Source organism: Uranotaenia lowii, chromosome 2 (assembly GCF_029784155.1).
Source record: "Uranotaenia lowii strain MFRU-FL chromosome 2, ASM2978415v1, whole genome shotgun sequence".
Classification (NCBI taxonomy): Eukaryota; Metazoa; Arthropoda; class Insecta; order Diptera; family Culicidae; genus Uranotaenia; species Uranotaenia lowii.
The window spans coordinates 111,421,355-111,441,707 of NC_073692.1; the positions used below are offsets into that span (position 1 = coordinate 111,421,355).

Consider the following 20,353-nt stretch of genomic DNA (forward strand, 5'->3'; position numbering starts at 1 on the left):
GAATTGTGGAAACGAATTGACTTTCATTAAATTTTTAAATCGAACTTACAATCAGAATTGTAAGCCAACTATAAGCGAACATAATCTCTTGCAATTTAAATTCCTCACCAAAATAGTCAATTTGATTTATTTTTTTTGATTTTGAAACTCATTAACGAGCTGAGTCTGTAAAAAAAATGGAATTTTCCGTCTGTTTCTGAGTTTCAATACATTTTCTGAAATGTTTATTAAAACCACATTCTGAATTCAGAAATATGAGCCAAGAATTGAAATCAGTTTCAGAGCCCTCAATTATGAAACCATAATTATGATTTGGATGTTTTGGATTGAAATATTTATTCTTTATTTCTATAATGTATTTCTTATCCAACTTGCAAATCTGGATAAAAAGAAAAAAATCGAATGATGAATCTATATCGCTATTTTGAAGCTTTGATATTGATATGTTTGAATTTTGCCTTAGAATAAAGTTCGTGACTTTCGAATTTAATTTTTGATTTAAAATTCATTTATTTGGATCTTTGAATCTGAATATAAAACAAAAACTCAGAATGATTTCTAAGTTTTTTTTTTTCATATTCGTAAAAATATTACCTTAATGCAGAAAATGTGTATGAGTTTCGAAAATCATGAATCAAATTTTTAAGAAAACGTTGAACCGACGATTTCAAACACAGCTTCCATTTCAATTTGATGATGATTCAAACCGAAAATCAAGAGTTCTAAACTGAGTACACAATCCTAAATATGAACACACAGGTACAATTTCCATTTTGATTATAAGGAACCAGAATCTCTAAAATGAGTCAAATCTTATGTTTTAGTATTCAGAAATGAATTCCTATTAATAAATGATAAAATTTTGAAAAGCTGTGGCTGAATTCTGAACAAAGGAATTGGTTTTCAAGGGTTCGACATCAGTTCTGAGTCAAGGTTGTTACTATCGGATAACCTTATTCCATAACCAAAATTTGATTGAAAATAACAAATTTTGAGTGTAGAGTAGAATACCTCACTTGCTTTTGATGACCCCTCATAAGAGTCCCCATTTCTATGGCCATGGTCAGAGTTGATATTTAGAAATAAAGAAGAACAAATCCATAATACTAAACTTTAACTATTTTGTGTTTTCTAAATTCCTTAAATTGGTTTTATAAAAATTCATACCAAAAATTTCATAATTATGAAAATAAAATTTAAATTCGTTCGACTCTTAATAATTTCCACTTAACTTTCCAAATTCAGAAATATAAATAAGAAATTTCCAAAATGTAATTTTGGAATACAGATTTTAAGGTTTCTTTTATAAGAAATCTTAAAAATTCAGGTGATTAAATTTAATTATATGTCAACAAGCATTTTTTTTAACTTGGAATGTTTTCAAAAATTCTGAATCGTTCCATGACTTGACATGTGTAAATGTACTACTATTTTATCAACAGATATGAGTTCGATATTAAATCTGCATGGCTTATAGCTATTTCAATATTCTCATATTTTTTTCCATTGTTTGAGCATTTGAGCCGTTTCATATAAAGAACGCAACCTTAATGCAAAAATTCATAAACTATACTTCCATATTGTCAAACCTTCAAAAATGGTTCTGGATAAAAACAAAAAAAAAGGTTGAAGTTGTAGAATTTTTGGAGTCTCTTAAAATAATATCATTAGGTTTGAAACATCGTCAACTAAATTCCTCAAAACTTATTGAAGTACCTTTGCATCAAACTTTCACCTTCAACAGTCTACTGATCGTAAATTACTTTCGCTATCATTTCAAAGCCAAGTTCAACCCATGGGTCTTACCTTGTTTTTTTTTTGTCGGTTAACTTTTCTGAACCGATCACGGCGCTAAGGTGGTTTAAAAGATTCTGCCCTTTCCATCAGCTGGAGGACCATTATTTGACGAACGCGTTGCATCCCATCTTTGAACCCCGCGTAGTCCTGATGTCTAATCCCATTTTACTACCCCAATCTCAAAGCCAAAGCCACACCAATTATTCCGGGCCCATTCAAAAAACATAACCAACCATCAAAATCATCCGAAACGCATCATCACCGGGTTTGATTGGATAGAAGAGCGAGATCGTGCCCACATTGACGAACATAAAAGCCTATGTTTTGCTGTTTTAGGAGGAGGTCACGACGAATCATTCAAGCAATAGGGTTCAATAGATGGCGTTTCAGGGATGGGAGGAAAAAAAGCACTGGAAAACACATTCCTCGTTGCGAACCAAGAATTGAACCCCAAACTTTTGTCGGGTTCACCAAAATGGGAGAGGAGGGATCTGCCACAATAATGGTCGGACTCGGGGTGATCCTAATCTTGATTGGAGTACCTTAACAGCAAAGCACCGTACATAAAAAGAAAGATAAACTTCAATGGAGGAGACACCAGAATAACAACAACAAAAAATGGAGTTCGATTTTCGCTTTCAACGAACGAATTCTGCTGCTTTTATGGTCCCTCTAATGCACGGAATTCCCTTTCGATTTCAGACCCTAACGAGGAATCTGGGTCAAAGTTGGTTCCCAAACGTTAACGATTGAATGGGAGGACAAAATGGAAGAAGAGAGAGGTTAGGATTAGTGGTTTTTGCTTTTTCTGAAGACAAAGAGGGTCGTCCAAAGGGAAATCAATCATTTCCGCACACTTACCCAGTCGTTAAAGTGGATCTTTTCCAGCTCCTTGCCGGAAGTTTCGGCCTGCGCTTTGAGTCGTAGCACTTCGGCATCGCCTTCGTACACCCGCCGAAGGAAGGTTCGTAGCTCCAGGGTTTCGGCAGCGAGGGCTCGGCACACGGCCCGATAGTGATCTTCCGGCTTCGGGTGGGACACGCGAGAGGTGCAGAACTGGAAGAAAGGAAGAAATAGATGATTTATTATTATTTCTAGGTAACAATAGAATCAAAAAATAATCGATCAGTTTTAAAGCTTTTTTTAAACCAACAACTCAAGGAAAACAAGCCAATATTCAACAAAATAGATGTCTTGTAACACTGAAAAATTTTTTGAACGATTTATCTAAGTACTCAAATCTGAAATTTCATTCAGATTTAAAACGATTAAAATAAAAATAAATTCTAGGATAGGGTGAAGTAATGTTCTACATTCATATGTATGTTATATTTCATACAAAAATCACAACAAAGTACATGTTTTTTATAACAACTATTCCGACTCTTGGAAGTTCAGAAGAAGGAGAGTGGTCCAATATATGTAAAATAGAAACTGAAAGTTTAGAAATTCAATTTTAAGCTTAGGTCAACCTCATTCCTGGTCTGTTCATGGGTCAAATGAATCAAGAATTGGACCACAGAAAAAAGATCCAATCCGTGGAAAAACCAAATAACCCAACTGGTGATCCAAACAAATGACATTAGTATGAACACGCAACTTCGAGTCAGTAGGATGCCAGGCAGCATCGATGGACCCTCAAGTCAGCACAACGCCAACAACGTCTCGCGCCAGTTGGACATCCGAAGTGAAAAATAGAGTAATCGAAGATTTTCCTGATGATGACAAAGTGGAATTTTAAAATCATCCTGTCTAGATTCCAACCTTTTCAGTCGCTATGACGCTTCACCTTTAATTACATGATACAAGTTCACAATAAATTCTATAGGTTCTCAACTGCTTTCTTGTCTTTGTTCGATTTTGCCTACTCCAAATTGCAATTGTACAGTTGCACGCTCCTTTTTTAAAACTCAAAATTATGTAGTTTTGATTCAAAACAACACTTCGGTGGCAACCCTTAACTTTGAGTTCGACTGGGCAATCGCAAAACTTCGCAAAGTTCTGATAGGCATTTTCAATACTAAGTTCTGCAGCCGAACTCGAAATTATCCTTTTTATTCGAGGGTAACTTATTTTCATGGAATTATAGGATGGTTAAAATTTGTTGTGACCGGATGTTGCTGTTCCAGTAGGGGAAAGGTTTCCTAAATGGGCCTATCGGGTTAAATGACCCTACGGCTGTTTGATGAAATGGCTGACTAGACAGCTTATCTGACCAATGCATTTTGAGGGTGATACGCTTAGAACATAAGGCAAGAAAAAATTTTATGAATTTACACACTCAAAAAATTAAAAAAATCATACAAGGTTTTGAGACATTTTGATGTAATATTTCAAATTTTAAAAATTATACGTAAAGAAGCTTAAAACAAAAACTAGGATGGTTTTTGTTTCTTATTCAAATGAACTTAAAAAATTAAACATATTTCAGCTTTTGTGGAGGTTTAATAATGATTATATAGTGGAAAAATAGAGTGTTTTTGTATGCCCCCATCATGTTTGTAAAATGCCTCCACCCTAAAATAACAGGTTAAAAAAAATAATTAAATGATTTTTATCATAAAACCTTCAAATCTAAGCTCTGAATGACATCTTAAGAGAGAATTGAAGATCTAAAACCAGATTTGGTAAAGTTTTTCTTATAGATGAACTGCCTCCATAGTATGGCAACCCTAACTTTTGTTTTATTCCATAAAATTATTATATACATAGATTTTTATAAAACTTTAGCTTTGTCGTACGGAAATTATTACTTTCTAGCAGTTTCAATGAAATTACCCGGAAATATTTCCCAAAAAACGGTATTTTAGACAACACTTATAATAAAATCATTTTCTTTGAAACAGAAGAAAATTTTAACATAAAAATTACTCCGATGTAAAGAAAACAGATGCCTGCACACGTGTATATAGTTTTTGTACACATATTCGATGTGGTATTTGATTAAATCAGTGTTCTGCTTGATAGGCGCATATAGCCCGCTCCTCCCCTACATTGCATTGCAATTACAGAGCGGTGGAAAGTTATGACACTTCCGGTCAAAGAAAACTTCCGGATGTTACTTCCCATGGGAAGTAAATAACATCCGGAAGTTTCCGGGCATTCCAATTATGAAGTTTCTTCATAGTCTTCCGATAATTGTTCCGGAACGACAAAATTTTGCGACGTGTTTGTTGGTTGCTGTTCCGATTCGAAGTGAACTCGCTAAGTGTTTTTAATCCAACAAAGAGAGTTCAATTTTAAGTTCAAGAGGTCGAACTCAGCTTTGCTCTCTCGTCGAAGGAAAAAAAGGGTTCAATTTGGAGTTCGCAGTTCGAACTCCGATTTGAACCATCGCAAGGAGGAAAAAGGGTACGTAAAATTAAGTTCGTTATATGATTTTAATCGCCGTAATTTTGTATGATTATAATTTTAATAACATGTGCAGTGGAATGAAAACTAGAGAGAATTTATTTTATAGAAATTTGAAAGAAAGGTGGATAGACAGGCATAAGTGCTCCTATAGGAGAAAGCTTGATAGGTGTTGAAATTTTAGGCAAGAGGGCATGTTGATGAAAAGCTCCCATGAATTGCTCCCGCCTTTGCTCTACACTAGCTTACTATACATGAGAAACTCAGAGAGTTAGCTAGTGCAGAGCAAAGCCGAGAGCAATTCATGGGAGCTTTTCATCAACATGCCCTCTAGCCTAAAATTTCAACACCCATCAAGCTTTCACATATTGGCACACTAATGCTTGTCTATCCACCTTTCTTTCAAATTTCTATAAAATAAATTCTCTCTAGTATTCATTCTGCCACACATGCCATTAAAAATTATAATCATAAAATTAAGTTCATAGAATCGAACTATGCTTTGAACCTCGAATACTTAATTTTGAGTTAAAAAATGAGCATGTGCGCACATCCGGCTATTTAGGCTTTAGCTTGCAAAAGCAATCGTGCTAATTAGGTTGAGTTATTTCCCTAAGCACGTAAATTTGAAATGAGAATTTTTATTTTAATAGAGCTATAACGTAGAATTAAGCTATTGTTTAAACACCTTTACCACAAGAATTCAATTTTCAATAACGATTATTGTTTGTTTGCTCATTGTAGATGTTTTGCTTCTAGCTTTTGGGCTAAATTTGCAGCTTTTTTTTTCACTCTCTCAATGATCTAATTTGAGAACTGTCATCTACACTAAAAATCGAAAATACCCAAACTTGGGAATTGCCACCCCGCAAACCTGAGTTCGATATTGACAACTCAAGTTTACCATCTCATGAAGTTAACCGCTCGACCATCGGAGCGTTGTTGGGAGAAGCAGCTACATTATCGTATATGCGAGACTTTCTGCGAATGAAGCGGGAATAAAAGTTATCCCCCAAATAAAACAGTTCTCCGCTTTGTTAAATTTGCCACGATGGATGTAGATTCACTTACAACAAACCGCTCCAAAAAAAGTTCTACGCTTGATGGGCAAGTTTGGCGTATTGGCAAGCTGTGACTTTCTCACAAACTTGAGTTGTCAATATTGTACTCAGGTTTTTGAGGATGGTGTTCCCAAATTTGGACTTTTTTGATTTTCAGTGTGGTGTCAATGCAGGTATGGGTTTGATTCCCGTACCTGAAATGATTTTTTTTTTATTTTGGTTATCATTTTATTGGAGTATAAGATTTTGAAAGATGAGTTTTAATGAAAGAGCATAACTTTGGGCTGAGCCGTCAATAGCCAAACCAGTAGTTTTATTCGTGTTGCTGGGGAAAGTTTCCCAAGTTTGGGTATTTTCGAGGTTTAGTGTGTGTGAATGCGTTCAATGCCGTCGGCACGTTCAACCCGTTTAGTGACAACATCGGTCAGGGGACTGAGATAAACGGAGAATCATCGTCAATGATCAAACAAATTTGGCAGCCAATGATTGAATTTGTGGTAATTTGTGGCAACTTGTTAGAGAGAATTAGAAGGTTTAACTTAAAATGAGAGAAACCAGTGCTCAGAGAAAGTTAAAATGTGTTAAATGTTACAAATTGTTGCAATTTGTTAGATTTGTTAAGCAGTTGTGGAATTTTGATCATTACCATTCCAAATGCAAAGAATTCTCTCTCCACTGCAATCCCTCGACATCGGTACTCAAAGTTGGCTCAAAACCAACGATAAAAAAATGATTTTTTTTTAAATTTAAACTGGGAATCGTAAATGAAGAAAATTTAAGATAATATTTTCTGTAGTTTCAGACTTATTTAAAATTGGTTATACCTTTGTAGGTACATATGCTGAGATCGTACTTGACAGTCTCAAAAAAAAAATCGTACTTTACAATCTCGGGTTAAAGTACGATCTCAGCATGGAAATTTTATAGTTCTGTCAAATTTTTTAATTTAAGTCATACAAAAACATGTTCCTGCACTTGATGATCAATGTTAGGTAGAAATAGTTAAAAACGTATTGAAACAAAAAAATCAATAATTTTTAATATCGATAAGTTATATTTTAAATAGACTTCGAATAGCGGTTTCAAACCTATCAGTGTAAGTGAACTGATGGACATGAGTAAAGACTGAAAAAAAAGTCAAAGAGGATTCTGAAATTAAGCAATTATTGGACAAAGTTCAACAAAATCGACATTTTTAGTGACTATTTTTTCATAGATGAATAGATGTACTAGCTCGAACAAAAAATCTTCAGAAGCTTGGGTAAAAATTAAGAAACTCTCTTTTAAAGAAGCTGTTAAAAGTTGAAAAAAAAACAGTGCAATTCATTGCTTGATTTGAATCTATTCAACGGCGCAATAGATGTTACTATTTTTAGATAGCTCTTTCAAAAGTAACAAATTCTCCAAAGAGCGCAACCGTATATAAACTCATGAATAAATAAACCTATATATGAATAAGTTTCTACACTTTTTGAACGGTCATGGGAGACAGGAGAACCTAAATTCGCTATGTCCGATCCAATAGAAACATTACTGACGAACAGCCCCTCGTAGCAGTATCAATTCTTTGAATCGTGCACTTTCGTGTGTGATTTCTATGTTTTTTTTATCGTACTGCATTTAGTCCTTCAGGCAAGTTTGAAAGAAATAGCGAAGTTAGTGTGACATCATTTACTTCATAATGAATGTGTTTCAAAACACCAATAACAGTTAGAAAATTACTATAAAAATTACCTCATATGTCCTGTTTAAAACTGACTGGATTTTTTAATTGTTTTTTTTTTGTTCAAGTTGAATTTTCGTTTTGACAGTTCTCTCCGGAATCCTTGGAGACATCTGGTGGCCCAACCATAAAGCACAAAATTGATTTAAAATTGTCGTTGGAACTTTACACACGTTTCAAGGCTTAGCTTGTACATCTGTTCATCTGCAATTTTTATTCAACAGGTTGAGTGACACTAATTTGGATACAGAGCCTACTTTGGTCCTAAAATGCCGAAAATTGGAAATATTTCATTTCATTTGCAAAGATTTGAGATACTCTTATGCAAACAATGAAGTTTCTGTCTTCCTATCATACTATCATACCGCTATTCACCGTAAAAAGTAACTTTAAGAAAATTCTCAACGGTTTTAAAAATGCAATGTCTTTCATATAAACTATTCTACCCATTCTCCCAAAAATAAAGGAAAATCTTTGGAAAATCCGGAAAATTTGTATAGGGTCCAAAAGTAACAGACTTTCGATCAAGACGTTCGTTTTATTTTCGGACCCGGTATAACAAAAACCATTTGTTTCAATATAATCAATCAAGTATGGTTCGATTTTTTTCAAGTGCATAATTTAGAGTTATTTTTACATTTAAACACAAAAAAAACTCTTTTTTGCTCTGTTGACAATATTAATTGGCGGTGAAAATGTATGAAATATTCTTAATTTCAATCGAAACAATTTGTAAAATAAATTTATTTTCATATTTCATTTGAAATGAAATACATACTTCGTGTTTTTTTCTTAATATTTTACATCTAGGTCCAATAAAGGGTATCAGTCCAGTACACTGAGCAAAATCGGGCTATAAACAGTATTGGGAATTCTAGTATTTTTGCACTACTAGAAAATCCAATACTTTTTATTAGTGAGCGCAAAATTTTGCGCGTATAGTTTAGTGTCCTGATAAATTTTATAGGAATTTCCAATGAAAGATATTCAACAGTAATTTGATAGAAATGATTATTCTAGACATTGAAATGAAAGTAATCCGTTCTTCTTTCGAATTTAAATAGATTTGTAATGAAAAATGAAACATCTGGGGCTTATTTGCAGCAATATAATATTTTATTAATTACTTCCAACATCAATTCCACTCTGTTCCATTGTGGCCCACTTAAGAAACTTCCGCCGCCTGTGGTGCTTTCCGTTTTGGGAGAAGAAATTCTAATTACGCGGCCGCAGCTGGTTCACTCTTGTGGTGAGGATGAAAAGGAAGATGCTGCTGCGTTGATGGTACCGGAAAGCAGGTAGTGCTGCGATGGAACGCTTCCGGCAAATGTCCGATGTTGGATATGCTGCTGTTGCCTCTGGTGGTGATGTTGGCGTAGGCGGTACAATCGGTGGTGACTGAATGGTGTCTGGTTGTAATCGTCGCTGAGGAACTAGCAGACTGGTAGTGTTTTCTTCCGCCAGAGTGATGTTTACTGCTGCTGCTGTTGATAAAATGGTGCTGGTTGTGCTGTCCCAGTGTTCATCCTGTTTGAAGATTCTGCTCCGGTGTTTGTCCGGCCGGATAGTGGAGTTTTCCCTTGCATATGCCGTACTTTGTCAAGCTGCGGATGGTAGAAAAACAAAAATGAAAATTTTCGTTTAACAAAAAGTTTTCTTTACTAACCTTCATCGCTTGAGTTGTTTACGGCCTCGGGGCTTTTATTTTTTATTTGTATTATGGCCATTTATTGGTTTCCTGACAGAACAAAAAAAAAGACTATCTGGACAAATATTCAGGACTTAAATCCATCACAAGTGCTTGAGTTTAAATGACGCTCTAGCTGTTGCTGATGATAGACACTAATTTGTGCTTTCCAAGCAGGCTCCCAAGTGTGAGCCTGCTGGTAAGGAACTTACAAAACGATCGAGTCGGCGCGAATTGTTCGTAAATTTTTTAGATTGCAAAATATAAATACTATTGTTGAATAAACATGTGAAAATTAATGGATTTTCTAATATATTTGATTAGGATTATTAGGGTCATGATATTCATTAGATTTTCCTATACTTTTTAGTATATTTTTCCTCAACAAAATACACTAGTAGAATTTATTGGATTTTTCGATAACTTGTACAGGATAAATCATTACTTTGTATTTGAGCGATTAACTTTAAAAATTACTGAAATGACCCAGTAAATTTTATTTCCAGATTTGGTTCAGTGTACTAATGCTGGAACAGTAGATTCAACGTTGGAAATTTTGGTCATCCACATTTTTCTGAAACATTTCAAAACGGCGAAACATAATTTCATAATTTTCATTCAAATTTGCAGATAAAGCTGAGTTCTTTTAGAAATGGAACACATTCTTTTGAAGAAAGCTCATTTACTAGTAATCGAAAATCAAAATTTTGACAGCATTTTGCTGCCTGTGAAAATTACTTTTTGATCTCATTTTTTTAAGTTTTTAAACTATTGCATTTTTGAGAAATTTACGAAGCAAGAGAATAAGAAAAAAATATTTTGCACAGCTTTCTTTAAAATCTATAATGCATATTTAAATCCATAGCTGGCAAAACCGTTGATTATTCCAAAAATGTCTGTAACTGAGTGGTGGAAAAGCATGCATACACTGTCAAAAATGTCCACAAAGTTCGAATCATGCGTTGAAGTGAATCACATGATCGGCAACTACGGATAAGGCTCATCAGAGAAATTCAATCTCGTATCAAAATTTTTAATATTTAATAAGCGAAAAACTAAGTGTAGATCTTTGAAATGTCCAAAAAAATTTCTCCGATAAGCTGAAAATGTTGCCTAGTTAGATTCATTCAAACCTAACCACAAACAATCAATTTTAACTAGTTCCAGAGCTCGTAAGCTTTATAGCCGGTACCGAGGCAATGAGACAGATTTCTGATGAACGACAAAAACTTATGAAAAACCCTATTTAAAACTAATTCCATAGCTTGAATCCTATAACTAGTCTGTTCGTGGCAAGACCCCTTGCATATTTAAGTATGTATTTTACGGTTGTTTTGTATAAATTTAATGATTTGCCAAGATTCTGCTCCTGTGGAAAAATACAACAATTTTCGAAACGAAAAATTTGGGTTTCGCTATTTTTAAAAGCCTAAAACGAGTAATCTTGTATGTACCCTTCACGACCTACGATCCACTTTTTAACTTTTTAATTTTTAACAGTAGTACAGAAATGTAACAAATAAATCAACAATTACAATTACAATCTATTCTAACCGATTATACTTTGAGTTCAATCTAATGAAGGTTTCACTTCGTTATTGTCAGATTTCGCAAACAGATGTTCCATTAAAAATGCTATTAAGTGGCTCAATAGTCAAGTTTTGTTAATTACGAAACCGCTGAATCCACTAAATTTCCCTCAGTTTCTTTTAAAAGAAAAGCATTGGATCAAAAAGTTGCAGAAATTGAATGAAGAGGCTGTAGATACCCAAAATACAGATTAGACGAGGTAAAAGATGGTAACACTGATTATTATCATGACTGAAAAAAGTGTGCGCAGGCCGATGAGAGATATCAAGAAAGAAGAAGAAATATTTCATACAAAAAACAATAAATTTTTTTATTAATTTTTTTTTTTATGAATTATCATAAAATAACCTTCGTTTCCTTCAAAGAAAGTATTTCGATCAAACGAATTTGTTTTTGAGATACACGCATTCGAAACTGTTCCATTTCTGAATGCACTAAGCTTTATAATCTTCAACTTTGAAAAGATTTGATAAAAAAAACACAAAATTTCTATCCATTTGTGGGAAAGACATAGTAACATATAAAAGGAGCCGGTGATTAGGTCTCGTTAACAAAAGTTAACTAATTTACGATAAATTGGCGGACACTCTACACAGCAAATTTTTTTTTTGCTGGAAACCAGCAAAATTTTGCTGGTTTTTGTCCCGCTGACTTTCCAGCAAAATTTCCAGCAATTTCAATTGCTGGAAAAAACAGCAAACGTTAATGCTGGTTTCCAGCAATTCAAATTGCTGGAAAATCAGCAATCCAGATTGCTGGAAACCAGCTATTTCTTTCAACACAACCGGCAGTATTTAGTATGAAATTTATATTTCAATTCAAAATTAAAGTTTAATATTGGCTGTGCATATAATAAGCAATAAAAACAATTATTTTCTCCCATTTTCAATAAGGGATTAATTTATTTTCCAAAAAAAAACTTTTTTTTTCACAACTTTCTAACACCGGCTCTGGCGTGGCCGCTTTGTGCCAAAATGTTGATCATCCGCCACCTGTAAAAATAGTTTTGATGTGTATCTTCTATTGAATATCTATCTGTACAATAAAAACTTACCCTTGACTTGATGCCTGGTTGCTAGAATATAGAGGAAAATAAAATAATTATATTAATTTAACCTTAATTCGTAAAACAGAATCTCACCTTACTTCAGCGTACGAAACAAAAACAAACTCCAAATTGACAACTCGATTGCTGATTTTCCAGCAAACTGGATCAATTGCTGGAAAGTCCAGCAATTTGAAAACCGATTGCTGATTTTTCAGCAAAAATGACAAGCACATAACCGAATGCTGAAAAATCCAGCAATTCGAAAACCGATTGCTGGTTTTCAGCAAAAATTTGGATTGCTGAACGTTTCCAGCAATTTTTTTTGCTGGAAATCGAGGCAAAAATTTACAGTGTATGTCTCTTCCTTTCTTCCCTTGACCGGTTTGAAAAAAGATAATCTCACCTATAGAGCTATAGCGAGGATCATATCAACTGATGCGTCGACATTGTGGTGATAGACTCAGTCGACTCAATTTTGAATTTCTCAAACCCTGGGGTCTAAAAAGCTCCGTTTTAGTTCCAAACTCATCAATGATTTTTTGCAAAATTTTCGAGTAACGTTTACATAAGTAAATTTGAACTTATAGGTTTGTAAGGGAAAATTGAATATTTTGTACTGAAAAATCAACATCGATTTTGTTTCTTCTGCAGAACCAAGCCAGCTGATGGTTTATGTGCCAATTTATAAATTTCCTAAAGGAAATTTTCCGCTCAACAACCAACTTCATTGCAGACCGTAACTTCGCATATTTTTAGGCAAAAAAGTCATCAGCTATTTAACAGGGGTATGTCTTTTCGCATTGATAAACAATTAATTCAATTTACATCACTGCTGGCGCCTCGCGGAGTATTGTATGAAAATTAGTCATGGCTACACGGAAAAAATTGCGTGGTTATTCCAAAAACGTTGTCATGATAATTTTACCATTTCTGCGTTAAAGTATTTTCAACCACGCAAAGTATAGCATCAGTTTTGTCAAAGTGCGCATGAAACATTATTGAAATTTCTATGTATCTGGTAATTTTCGATAACTCTCATTGTTTGTTGTCGAAAATACTATGGTCATCATAATTTCTATTACAACTAGCGTTCCCATAGTAATTTAGACATTGTGGCACCAATTCATATCGACAAAATACTACGCACATGGTACTTTTGAGAACAAAACGTATTTGACTCAAAAACAACAGTGCGTATGATAACTTTACTGTGATAAACATTCTTGTTGTTTATACTAATTAAGGATCATTAATTATCAAACCCGTGAGTAAACAAAAAATTTCGAGCTGCTTCTAGTTTCATAACTTTGAAAATCTTTCCAGAGTATCGGGAGAACACACTAACATTGGCCGACGTGTGTCGGAAGTGTGAATTTCAATGTTTTAAATAATGTTATCATGCATAAGGTTGCCAGAATTTTCTCCACTCCCATCCGGGCCTAGCAATTCCGGGCATTTTTTCAAAAAAACCTGGCAAAATCCGGGCATGGATTTCAATTTTTCAAATCCAAAAACCGGGCAAAAACCGGGCAAAATTTAGGTGTTATTATATATAAAAGCAAAGAAAAAATGCAAAAAAATCGAAATTGATATTTTATTAATGTAATTGCAGACTTCCAGCTACTTTTTGAAACACTTAAATATTTAAAGGTTTATAAAAGTAAATCAGCGAAATTATTTGAAACAATCGTTGAAAATTTCTATGCCGATAATCGATTTTGCTGAAACTTACTCAAAAACTTTGATTTTTTTTGGTTTCTTTGTGAAAATTGTGGAAAAATCCGGGCAATATCCGGACTTTTTTCACGATATCCGGGCAACCGGGCCGGACCGGACTTTCTCGAAATTTTGCATCAAATATCCGGGCAAACCCGGATAAAACCGGGCAATCTGGCAAGCTTAATCATGCATGCATACAAATAAACAAACAAACATACATAGTAATTTTACTATTTGAATCAAGCTCCTCGCGCATACAAAGTTGTTCAGCGAAAATTATTCTTTAAATTTATAAATTGGCAAAAAATCCATCAGCTGGCTCGGTTCCACAAAAGAAACAAAAACAATGTTGATTTTTCAAAACAAAATATTCAATTTTTTCATACAAACCTAAAAGTTTAAATTTATTCATGTAAACGTTACTTGAAAATTCTGCAAAAATCTTGAGTAAGTTATGGACCAATACGAATCTTTTTAGACCCCAGGGTTTGATAAATGTGGTACAGTTTCGAACAGCGAACTTGGAGAACTGAATTTCAAACATCGGTCGAGGATTTTTTTTCCTCCACTTTTGTAGCTTTATGGTATTTTGATAAGTTTAAAACGATCACTTCATCTGGTTTATTTTTTTAAATAATAATTCTGTTGTTCCTGTTGAAAACCCAACTCATAATTCACTAGTTTTAAATGAGCTTTAATTTAAGAATAGTTTAGAGCTTGGCACAAAATGGCAGAGCCAGTTTCAAAAACTATGGGCGGTCCGCGGGACGTAGGCTGCTCATCCATGATGTAGAGGAACATATTACTCAACCACTTTTTAAGCTGATAGAAATAAGTATTTGCTGATGGCTATCTAGAAAAAAGGGTGCATCTTTTAGACTTTTAGCACTAATGAATACTATCACCGGCAGCTTAATCTTAATCTCGTTAACTCTGAACGTTTAAGTTTTTTTCCTGCTTCCTAGGGATGGGATCCCTCGTTTAACGACAATAACTAAGTAAATGCAACAGGAAAAATCTTCTCCGGTAGAAAAAGAAAGACTCCCCAGATAGCATCAGCACCAGGCCTTGTGTCGTGTCGTTTGCATATTTATCCACCGATTTAGCATAGCTTCTTTCTGAATGCGCACACACATTAAAATCCCGTTATGTAACCTATCTAGGTGCTCAAATCTTCAACTTGCTGTGAAATTACATAAATTGCCTACATCTTTTGTCGCCACACAGATCCAAATGTACACCTACCTGTACACATTCTTCGGAATAACATGAACCCAGCCAGCAGCGGTAGGCACCAAGGGGAATGATTTCTACTGTGATCTTACCACGAAACGTCAACATCAATCAGGTCTGGTGCGTATCAGTGACAGCACAACATCAACCCATTGTTGACAACAATTGGACTGGGAAATAAATGTCTCTCGCTTAGCGCCAGCAGCAGGCAGCTGGCTTCTTGTATCGTGAAGGAAAAAAGATTTCAAGTGGTTGTCAGTTACTTGAATAAAACTCCAAAATAATTTGGTTCATTTAGAATTTTGTTTACAGATACCGCAATAGGTAGATAAGCACAATTTTCCCGATTGTTTGAATAACGTGCTGCTTTAAGTCCACACCTTTCTGATACAGAAACCGAACTCGTAGTATAATTTGTTTGCTTCAACATTCAGATGAACAAATGTATCTAAAGCATATACAGTGAGCGAAATAAGAATAGCACCACTATGTGTTTTGCTTGTTAAAATATGAATATTTTAAAATCACCAAAATTTTCTTCTCTATATTGTTTTGAATTGTTTAACGGATAAATCAAGCATAAGTTTACTTTTTTTAGACGTTGCAATTGGCGTTGAGGACCAAAACTATGGAAAAAGGGTGCGAAATAAGAATAGCACATCTTGTGTTTTTCAACAAAAACAAGATTATTTCTAAAAATTTACCGTGTAAAAGAGAATAATATTGCTTCTACGAATTATTTGAATAGATAACTGTATTTTAAGGAGTTTTCTAGAATTTCAAAGATTTTCAAATGTTTTAAAAGGGGGTTTTAAGAGATGCTCCTCTAACGTTTAGGAATTTGATATTTGAGCTATAACACTTTATCAAACTGCTTTATTTCTTCATTATCATTCATTAGTAAGATGCAACTTGACGAAACATAGATCTGAGGCTGAATTTGAATAAAAAACTGGCTTCAAATTAAAACATAATGATGTTCTAAAATGGTCAAACGCTATTTCTCTAGTTTCAAGTCATAGATGGCAGCACTTTCTTGCAATTAAACCGAATTGATGCCCATTTCTTGGATCGATAATCAGAATAATTTTGTACTTTCCGATGAAGCATGATGAACCAGATAACTAGCAGTATTATTGATATGCTGCTTGTGCTGGTGATTTTTTTGCAAATCCGGAAAAGATTTCTGCAGCGTGAACTCCAACAAAACTGTGTTGGAAAACTACCTCAAAATGATGAATATGGGCCTAAATAAACTTGAAAAATCAATATTGAGACTTAATTTGGTTTTAACGACAATATAGTGCTGCCATCTATGACTATGAAACTGGAAAAAGTGATGTTTACTGAAAAAAATCGAAGTTTATGAATTCCAACCTGTTTTTTTTCTAATTTAAAATAAACCGAAAATGTATGATTCATCATTTTACGTCATTTAAATGAAGAAAGTAAGTAGTTTGGTAAAGAATTACAGCTCAAATCAGTGTTCTAGAAGAGCATCTCTTAAAACACTATTGTAAAACCTTTGAAAATCTTTGGAATTCTAGAAAACTCCATAAAATGCAGTTATCTATTCAAATAACTCGTAGAAGCATTATTATTCACTTTTACACGGCATTTCTTTAGAAATAATCTTGTTTTTTGTTGAAAAACACAAGTGGTGCTATTCTTATTTCGCACCCTTTTTCCATAGTTTTGGTCCTCAATGCCAATTGCAACGTCCAAAAAAAGTAAACTTATGCTTGATTTATCCGTTAAACAATTAAAAATAATAAAATTTTGGTGATTTTAAAACATACATATTTTAACAAGTAAAACACATAGTGGTGCTATTCTTATTTCGCTCACTGTATACAAGACTGTTCTTGATGTTTCATACGTGAATAAAGATCACGTATTAATGAACATCCATTCTTCTCAGAAATAATTCGGCTTTACATATTTTTTAATATCTACTTGAAATATAGACCTATTTTTATCAAATCTTTTCGACACTTCAAAGTTTTATGTCGGTGATCAGCAAATTTTGGTGTCGAAAGATTAATAAAAAGGAATTTAAGCTAAACGACACCAAACCATGCTCTATGATTTATTAGAACGTATCTTCAAAGTACTCATTTCCTAAACCCAGCTGAAAAACAAATCCATTAGGTAGTGGTTTCATTTACCTCGATTCCCAGTCCAGGTAAAGTGAGACACAAACGATGCACAAGAAATAAGACGAGCAACAAGAAAATTTGCAATTGGGTGTTTATGACAAGATAGTCGGAACCACTTCTCCCATTCGATGATGGCTTTTTAACCTCCCCTCAATTTCAAACGAAATAGCAAAGCAAGGCACGCGCGTTTCCATAATTTATAGCGGCTCGTTTCAATGGCAGCACCTTTCCGAAAGCGAAATTCTACTGGATGCATTGTTGTTTTAGTTTCTTCGTTGGCGGATGATGTTGGATTGGATGGATGATGGCGGGAAATCGCGCACCCGGGAGTCAATTAAATCATCACCCGAGCCTTATTTGTTGCTCCATTAAAGCACAGGAAACACCCATAAAAGTAAGTCGTCCGTCAGCTGTTCTCCAGAGAAGCTTAAACTGAATATCTGGATCTCTGAAATAGATCAGAGCCAAGCGAAATGGAACCGAGCAGAAGGTATTGTAAGAAATGCAACTACACAGTCGGAATGGGTTTGACTTAGGAACAGCGCCAAATAGGTCGGGTCGACTCATTTAGCCGGTATGTTTGTTTGTTTTGTTTTGTTTGAAGGCAGATCCCTTGTACTTATAGTCGTTGCTATAAAAGTTTCAATACTAAGTAAGACTCGTCATATGTGCCACCCCAACCTGAAATAATCTACAACCCACGTGACATCCCCGGGAACGATTTCCATTGTACTGAGGAGATCCGGATTCAACGGGGATGATGGGAGAGAACAGTTCACTTCAGCTCTTCAATTATATGGATTGAAGTCATTGTGGTTTGGGTTCAGCAATTTTCAAGGTTACCAGAGCAAGAACGTGGGCGGAATAATTGTTTTAATGCTAATGGATGGCAGGTCGTTTGTCTCTCTCGTCTTGGTAAGAATTATGGCATCGAAGTTTGTTTTTATGACAGATGAAATGGCAAATGATACGTATCCCTACCAATTGCTTTTAAATACTGAAAGATTGCACAATTACTAAAATTGACTATTGAAAAGCTGAGCATTATACTTGGCTTCCAAAGTTCGACTAAATTTTACTGGTTTCTTAGTTTTATTCATCATACTTGCGGTATTTGTATCTTTTAAGGCATTAAATTAACAGAAAGTTAGAGACGAACAGTCGAGCCTGGATAATGAAAGTTCAAAGACGGAACTTTTCTTTGCTCGTTCAAGAGGTATTTCTATTATCCAGTTAAGGGACTGCTTAACACTTTGAAACAGTACTTCCACCAAATCTAGTCATAAATCTATATAAAAATGAACGTTTGTCTGTATGTCTGTTCCCTATAAACTCGAAAACTACTGAACTGATCAATGTAAAATTTAGTATGCAAGAGATATCGGGGTCGGGTGTGGTTTCTAAATGATTTTTAAACCGATCCGAATGAATGAAGGGAGGGCTCCCGTACATAATTAATGAAAATATGATGACACAATTCAAAAGATTTTCGGAAACTTTTGAACAATTCAACGTGAAATTTGATGTGTGGCCGTTTTCAATATCAGGAATGATTTCTATAATACTCTCAAACCTCTCCGAATCCAAAAGGAGGGCTTCCATACAATAATAACAAAATTTGACACAATTCGAACAATTTTCGGAAACTACTGAACCAATCAACGTGAAATTGGGTGTGTAGCCGTTTTTAAGACAGATAATGGTTTCTATAAAACTTCAAACCTCTCCAAATAAAAAAAAGGGGAAGCTCCCATACAAAATAATAAAGATTGACACAATTCAAACAATTTTCAGAAACTACTAAACCGGTCAACGTGAAATTTCATGTGTAGTCGTATTCAAGACAGGGAATGGTTTCTATAATACTTTTAAACCCTTCTAAATTTAAAAATCCATTACAAAATCAACAAAAATAGACAAAAATTCAATATTTCTTGAATAATTTTTGTTTTTGCATAAAATTGATAAACATAAGCGTTTTGACAAAATGAAATGATTTATTGAATTGACAAATAATTTTAACAAAATTTTATGATATCTTGTACTGACAGACGCTTCTCATTTTCATGAATGAAGACTCTCATATTCGATTGATGTAACATACATATCATGAACAAAACCAATGACTTAGTGTTTTCATAAGGTTTGACCAACTTTTTGATTATGTACAGATTTATCTATATTTAAATACTCCATCCGCTTCAAAAAGGAGGGATTTTTTTAAAAGGGTTTATTTATTGTATTGAAGGTCCCTTCTAATTTTTTTTTCTAAAGGGTGGCTTGTTCTACCTACAAACCTTCAAGTTACATTGAGATTCAAGACAATCGAGAAGCTCAGATGCTATGCGAAATAGTTCACTTATGAAAAATGTTGAAATTTAATTTAAAAGGAAGTTTTTTCAATGAAGGGGTAGTAAAACACACCGGGTCAGCTAGTTCTTAATAAAAACTGTTTGAGGAAATAATACTCTCGGAGTATCTTAAAGCATAACAATAGAACAGATACATTAATGTGATAAGATCTACGTATAAACGAGTTAAAATGTAACCAATTCAGTGTTTTTGGTACTTATGCTAAAGATGCACAAAGATAAATGAAGGCAATATGCCTTTATAAGTTATCCCAGCTATCCCCCTATGAATGTTTCATGACTCCTCATTAGGTTGACAGCAAAATGATTCATGTCGAATATCACAAACCGACCATATACATTTTATAAATTGACCTCAAAAACTGTTCTGTGCAAAATTTCAGCTTAACCTTCCAAAGCCGTTCGCAAAATTTCCGTACAAATCTATTTTTGATAAATTTTACCTGCAGTTTACGTACGTTCTCCTGGCCGCAAGTATTGGCCGATTTCGATGAATTTTAACTCATTGTATAGATAATTTATTCTAGTTTCTCAATATTGAAAAATAAAGTCGAAATATGTTACGAAATCACCAATAGCTGATTTCGAATGAAAAAAGTCCCGAAAAAGAGCT

The 20,353-nt window shown here is 34.2% G+C and overlaps 1 protein-coding gene across 1 annotated transcript in view; it reads right to left on the reverse strand.

Annotated features, from left to right (window-relative positions):
* LOC129742383 (protein spire-like) overlaps positions 1-20,353 on the reverse strand; it is a 431,262-nt gene that overhangs the window by 214,356 nt on the left and 196,553 nt on the right. The window contains exon 4 of the mRNA XM_055734284.1: positions 2,659-2,853. Coding sequence (XP_055590259.1) covers positions 2,659-2,853 — 195 coding nt within the window. The remainder of the gene's footprint in view (positions 1-2,658; positions 2,854-20,353) is intronic.